Source organism: Photinus pyralis, unplaced genomic scaffold (assembly GCF_008802855.1).
Source record: "Photinus pyralis isolate 1611_PpyrPB1 unplaced genomic scaffold, Ppyr1.3 Ppyr1.4_unclustered_Scaffold1124, whole genome shotgun sequence".
Classification (NCBI taxonomy): Eukaryota; Metazoa; Arthropoda; class Insecta; order Coleoptera; family Lampyridae; genus Photinus; species Photinus pyralis.
In genome coordinates this window covers 16658-23903 of record NW_022170954.1, presented here as the reverse complement: position 1 = coordinate 23903, position 7246 = coordinate 16658, and the positions used below count along the sequence as shown (strand labels likewise).

At 33.1% G+C, this 7246-nt stretch overlaps 1 protein-coding gene across 1 annotated transcript; it reads left to right on the top strand.

The window, feature by feature from the left end:
* The first annotated feature begins 4501 nt into the window (after positions 1–4501).
* Positions 4502–6865, top strand: LOC116181577 (SCAN domain-containing protein 3-like). The gene is made up of 2 exons (XM_031501950.1): positions 4502–4710; positions 4773–6865. Exons 1-2 carry the CDS (start codon positions 4538–4540, stop codon positions 6649–6651), a joined length of 2052 nt encoding a protein of 683 aa, XP_031357810.1. The 5' UTR covers positions 4502–4537; the 3' UTR covers positions 6652–6865.
* The last annotated feature ends 381 nt before the right edge of the window (positions 6866–7246 follow it).

Genomic DNA, 7246 nt, shown 5'->3' with positions numbered 1-7246 from the left:
TCACACAGTTCAGTTGTGAGCGTTTGCAGAGGTTTCATAGAAAAATTCCCCAGACTTTAGTTTCAATCACTTAGTGCTAAATGATACACCGATCTCTTCGCAAGGAAATTTGCGATGTTTCTATAGTAACACATTTTTCAAATTTATTGCAATATCAAGTGAAATAACGTGTTAAATATAGCCAAAATGTGTCACTTTTCATACGTAGAATTTTGCATTATGGAAATAAATAATCGAAAAAGTGTTACTATAGAAACATAGAATTATCCTTCGTCTTTTGAACAAAAAAAAAATGGAAAAGATCTGTAAAGAAATACGGCCGTGACAATCTTTGCACGAAACGTCTACCGTGTATGGATTGTATGAATTTTACTTGCTGTTGAGTAGCGCCACGCAATCCGAGTTTTAAAACTAAACTGGACGTATTAAGATCATTTTGTGGGAAGGAATATTTCATTTGTCAATTCTAAATCTTAGACTACTTGCAAAAGGATTAACAATTTTAGTTCAAAATGCGTCTTCATTTAATGATTTAAGTGCAAATCGACAACACTTCACTCCAGCCAAGGATAGTCTAGATAGTGCTCATAAAATTGAATTAAAAATAAAAATAATTAGCAGTTAGTGTAGTGTATTAAATGTAAAATAAATAAAATTATAAATTATAAAATTGTAACATACAATCAGAGCTGGGCAGTGGGCAGTATTCTACGTTGTAAATACTGTGTAGTATTCAGTTACTTTCGAGTACATATTCAAATACTTTATAATTAAATAGGTACTTTTATGGAAGCAGTATTTGTATTCTCAACTAAAATACTTTAACATATATTTTTTAGTGTTCAAATACTTTACAAACAATCCGCATATTTCGCAAAGTATTCTAATACTTCACTAACAATCCAATACTTTTCAAGTTAGTGAAATACTTTGAGAACTATTTAAATATATATATTAAATGGAAAGTATTAAATACTGTCAGAAGGATTTAAATATTATTCGACAGAAATTCCCCTTATGTGATGGTTTTGTGCGCCCGTCTGTCTGTCTGTTCCTCGTCTAATTGGAGAATGGAAAGAGACAGGGATGTCAAACCTTCACCAATCTATTTCTATGACTTTAAAGATCAATGCTATTGAATATGAGCTGAATTAAAAGTGTTATTTCCAAATCCGAGCCGAGTGTCAAAAAATTCCCCTATTAAGAATCGTACGCGATACTTCATATGTTGTTTAACGATCGCCAGAGTATAAGAAAGGTCGCTATTGTTTCAGTTACGAAGTTCTAAAAATAGTGGATGCGTGAACATCTCGAGGATCATTTGGTATTCGACTGTATCGAATTTCGAGATGTGATGATAACGATATTGTTTCAAGCCCCTGCACCACGATATGATAAAACTAATATTTTTATAGATGCATACATACTGTATAATCACCGTAATAGGCTACTAAATGTAATCGCCCAAAATAACATCAAGTGATCATGATGATGATGGATAATCTTTTTAATTTTTCAATTATTTGAGTGAAGTATTTGAATACTTTTTACTATATTTGAGCACTTGTCAAAGTAATGAAACACTTTTATTATTCAGTATTCAAATAGGTACTTTTGATAGAATAAAAGCCGTTTAAATAAAATTGATGAATTATCAACTTCGGCATGACCTTTAGTTTTCAAACTAAGCGATGCAGGAATAACTCGATAGTACCAAGCTAATGCAGTACTCCCGAAGGCTCTTTATCTAGTCTTATCTAATCTCGCTTCATGTAGATATCGGTAGGTTTATGAAAGGGACTCGAACGAGTTTTGAGTATAATAAAGTTTAGTATATTTTTGGGGACGTTCACCTCGCCCCCATTAATTTTCGAATTATTTCTAAACCCAAAAAAGGCGACATAAATACCCAATAGAGCACAATTGGACCACAGTAGACACAAAAACTAAGGGGGGGGGGCACATTTATATTGTAACCTTCACTTACTGTAGAAGAACGCGTAAATTCTTGTATCAGTTATTCCGAAAAGTCAAGTTATTGGTGTTGGTGCGCATTAATTTCAGTATAATATTTTGAGATGAAATAGACATGTTCGTCAATTTAATCGGAAAGATAACATGAGAAAAGGTTTGCAAGGTAATATCCTCGGTAATATCCAAAGACGTTTAAACATATCAACGATCTTGTATATTAGTTGTAAGCGCTGCGCGATTTAAGGAGAGCGGGGGAATCTCGACGGGCCCTCTAACGGCGCGGTGATCGGCAATATCCGACTTGCGGTGGCACCCCTCGCATCTCTGTTGTGTTAATTATTACTTTCAGAGTATTATACGTAGGTATTAATTATTGTGAACAATAAATGGTTATTGGGAACTCGTGTGTTTTACATATTTTAAACAAAAGTTGCTTGAAATTTGCATGCAGGGTGGGCTATTAGTGCGTAGGTGGAAGATTGTGGGTTTATCAACGCGGCTACAACCTAAAAATATGCTCGCCGAATTTGCTGTTGTTATACACTTTGATTTATATCAAAGTTGCATTTTTTTTAAATAGTTATTGCAGATTTTGATTCCTTGGTCAATTTGTATGTATTATGCATGACATCTAAAATCCATCGTTTAGCCGCAATGGTGATTTTTTTAAAAAGTACATGTGAAGTAACAATGCGATTAAAAGGCCGGGACTGCATGAAATGTACTACCATTCGCCGAATACGGTCAATGTTAAATTTTTTTGTGTTAAATAAAACCACTGCGTCAATGTTCAAAATTTCAATCACAGTTAACTTGATTTTTATTAATAGAACTACTATTTTTTTATTGCATCAATTGTAGGATTTGATTACCTTTCCAACGATATAAGCATGTCGGTATTTACCTACCTTTTACATATTTTTTTGTAATTCAACAATTTCTAATATAATTCATAGTGTTTTTCCCTGTGTTTTTCGATTTTCAAAAGCTCTTAGTAATTAGTGGGCCGTTAAAAATTATGAACAGTAACCACCAATTCAAATTATAAAACATTTCCCTGCAAACAAAATAAAACAAAAGAGACTCAGAAACCACTTCAACTTCCTCAAAGTATCCACCTAGCAGAATATTTATTCATCAAAAAGTACTTAAATATTTATAGTAAACAAGTAAAAAGCACCGTTTAAATCACTTTTTTCAAATTCCATTTTTCTAATAAACTTAACTAATCAACAATGCTATGAACCAAACTGACATATCAAATCCTACATTTGATGCAATGAAAAAAAACTTGGTAGTTCTATTTAACAAAATCAATTTAGCTTGTGATTCAGATTTGGAAAAGTGATTTTTAACACAAAACAGTGCAACTTTGAGCGTTAGTACATTTCATGATTACTAACACTGCAAAGTCACGGACTTAAAAGTTTTATGATAATTGTGATAACTATTCAATTTTTACTGGACATCTACTTTTTAAAAAATGACGAATTGCAGTTAAACGACTAATTTTAGATATGATGTATAATATTAAAATTGACCAAGGAATTGATATCTGTATTAACAGCGAATGCAATTTAAAAAATGCAACTTTTGATATAAATCAAACTGTATAACAATTGGAAATTCGGTGAAAATATTGTTAGGTTATCAACATGCCCCGATAATGAATTTTAAATATGTGCGGTAATAAACAAACCAACAACATTCCTCCTATCTACAGTTAAACATACTGGATTTTGTTGAATTGGATTGTGCGCTTTATACGTGTCCTGAAGCCGTCTCTGCTCATGAAAATTTAAACTCAAGATGCATGATCGAACAGAACCGCGGCTTGTCGTGTTGCTTACGAGTGCATAAGGACAACCCACATATAAACCATATTATGCACTCCTCATGCCCCTGAGAAACTTCGGCCGACTGTAAGATCAGCCTTACCACCAGTGATCCCAGATTTCACGATTTATCGTGAGATTTCACGATCTTGAGTTACATCTCACGATCTCACGAATACAGTAGTAAATCTCAAGATTTTCCGTATTTCAAAAAATACTTTCAATTTTTTAATCTGATTCATGAATAAAATTTATATGCACAAAACGAAACAGTTATTAAAACAATAGCACATTCAGCTGATTCAACAGTCATATGGATATGAGTAAAGAATGAGCTGAAGCAGCGTAAGCGTAACGTTAGTAACGTGATACCGACGTGAATGTTGAATGAATCATGATGTGTTGTGTTGTGTTTTTCCACGCTGCCTTATCCCTGGCCACTCAGATGTCGGCTTGCGCGCTCAGCGTATATTACTTTTACTAAGGAATTATTGTCTTGTAGAAATCCTTACGCATACCTATTATAGATAGAGAGATTTTAATTTTTAATTAGTCAGTTTAACTTTGGCACACCGCACAGTTCGGTTTCTAATGCAAATTTGCTAATTTCATTAGTCATAGTCAGTTTGGACCGTACCTGTACGTATACTCGGGTTTCTTCATCAACTTTATTATTGACAATATACGTAACTAAATAAACTATTAATCACTAATGTGCTGAAGCGAAAATGTCTTCCGGTTCCGATTCAAATCGTGTTGATAGTGACACAGATGATAGTTCACCTTCGGCTTCAACGTCGCGTAAGAGGCCTAAATTGGCGTACAAACAAAAATACAAGAAGGATTGGGAGAAACAAATGCCATGGTTACAAGAAAGCCAAAATGGAGCATCTTTTGGTTGGTAAGTTACGCCTATAGTTCATACGGAACACAAAGTGTTAAATATAGCTTAATTTTATATAGGTGTAAAGCATGCAAATGTGACATAAAAATCACCCATGGAAAGGGTGATTTGGTAAAACACGAGTATACATCAAAACATACGAAATCTTGTGTATCTACCGTAGGACAAAAAACCATTACGTCCATGTTTGCTGAGAAGACAAAAGAAATGACCACAGAGATGAGGGCAAAAGAAGCCGAGATACGAATTGCCGGTTTTGTCGCGGAACATAATCTTCCATTTAAGATAATGGAACATCTTCCAGATTTAATGCGTGCTGTGTGCAGTGACTCGGCCATCGCTAAAAAAATCAAATGCGGTCCTACCAAAATTAAATCAATTATTACAAACGTAACAGGTGAAACTCATCGGCAAAATCTAATAGCTTTGATGAACAGTAACAAATTTAGTTTAATTGCCGATGAGTCAACTGATCGCTCGTGCACTAAAAATTTGTGCCTAGTTGCAAGGATAAATTGTAATAACAATAATGTAAAAGACTACTTTTTGGCGTTAATTCCAATACATGACGCTACTGGCGCAGCTTTGTTTGAACATATAATTCAATTTTTCAATAAGTATGGAATTGATTTTAAACAAAACTGTATCGGTTTTGCTTCTGATGGAGCAAATAATATGATGGGGGGCCAAAATTCTGTCGTAAGTCGTATCAAAGAACTTATACCTGGAATATTTGTCATGAAATGCATATGTCACAGTTTCCACCTTTGCGCGTCATATGCGTGCGAAAAGCTTCCTGAAGAAGTTGAAAAATTCGCCAGATATGTTTATAATTACTTTTCCAATAGTCCCAAAAGAACTGAGGAATTGAAAGAATTTCAACAATTTGCTAATGTATCTCCAGTAAAAATGCTACACCCATCTTCTACAAGATGGCTGTCACTAGAGTCAGTTGTCACTAGGTTACTCACTCAATACGGCGCTTTAACGCTATACTTTACGGATAAAGCATCATCTAAAAAAGATCAAGCAGCATTTTCTATTTTACACCTTCTTCAACAACCTGAAACAAAATTGTACTTAGAATTTTTGGCTTATGCTTTACCATTTTTTAATAAATTAAATACGTTAATGCAAAGTGAACAGCCACAAATTCATACTATTTATAAAGAAGTCAGCAACACCATAAAAACAATTATGGAATGTTTTATTAAAGACAGTATCATGAGTAAATTAAATGTTTACGAGATAGATTTCCAAAATCCACGGAACTTCCAAAATATTGAAGAAATGTACTTTGGCGCCGTAATAAATAGCAGTGCTAATTCAGAGACCCTTTTGCAAATTAAAAAGCAATGCCTTCAATTTTATATTGAATCTTTAAAACAGATCTTGTCTAGATTTCCCTTAAAAGATTCTATTTTTTCAAAATTGGATTTCATGGATCCAGAGACTGTTGTAAATAGAAAAGTTAAATCTATTGCCGATGTTGTGTCACATTTTTCCAATCTGCACTCCCATAGTCTTCAAGACATCGATAGTCAATGGAGAATGTTGCGAAATATAAATTTTGATGATTTTAATTTATGTATTGGTGATGACATCGTATCATTTTGGCGGAAAGTTTCTAAAATAAAATTGGGTACCGGTGAACAAAAATTTGGTAAATTAATTGCTTTCGTATTTAATTTATTATCTTTACCGCACTCCAGTGCGAATGTAGAAAGGTGTTTTTCTCAAATAAATTTGAATAAAACCAATATGAGAAACAGATTAATTAGTAGTACCTTGGAGGGTATACTACTAACAAAAAGTTTGGTTTCCGAAGGCGGTCAATGCGATAAGTTTGAAATAAACAAAGAGATGTGTAAGAAAATGAATAGTACTGATTTGTACAAAAACAAAGAAAATGAGGGGTCTGATTTAGACTCTGATTAAAAATATAATTTTGTATACATATTACCTTGTTTTATTTCATATATGTATTAATGTATTTGAATTTTTACTTTGGTAAGTACAAAGGTCCACTATATTAAAAATTGTAAAGAAAAAATTAACACGCCGCTGCTTTGCCATTCAAAATGGAATTCTCACGATTTATCACGATTTTTTACGATCAACCTAACGAAATCTGTTCAATGCCATCTGTGATCACTGCTTAACACTATGTTAAAGTAATTCAAACAATACTATACAAGCAGCCACTACGTCGTTATAATTATAACGTAATTCTAAGCTCTACACACCTCAGTATAAACTTCAAAGTATGTATAATGCTATAAGTACACACATTTAATAAACTTGTTAGCAAACTTGCAGTATGGCACGTAAGGTGGAGAACTTCTCCGAACATTTTTGTAATAAACTTTTTAATTACACCAGCAACGAAACTTGAACAATAATTTTTTGCGTATGTTCTAACTGCGTTCTTTAACACTTTTATGTATTAGTCATTCGAATCTCGCATTTTGATTAAATTAGACTCCAAAATAAAATATATGTATACTCTCTTCTAGATTTTAATAGGTATTAG

What these genes read in the sequence shown, in the direction of transcription:
- LOC116181577 (XM_031501950.1), top strand. Translation starts at nt 4,538, where the DNA reads ATGTCTTCCGGTTCCGATTCAAATCGTGTTGATAGTGACACAGATGAT. An exon ending in AATGGAGCATCTTTTGGTTG is followed by an intron (nt 4,711 to 4,772) that starts GTAAGTTACGCC and finishes AATTTTATATAG; the next exon opens with GTGTAAAGCATGCAAATGTG.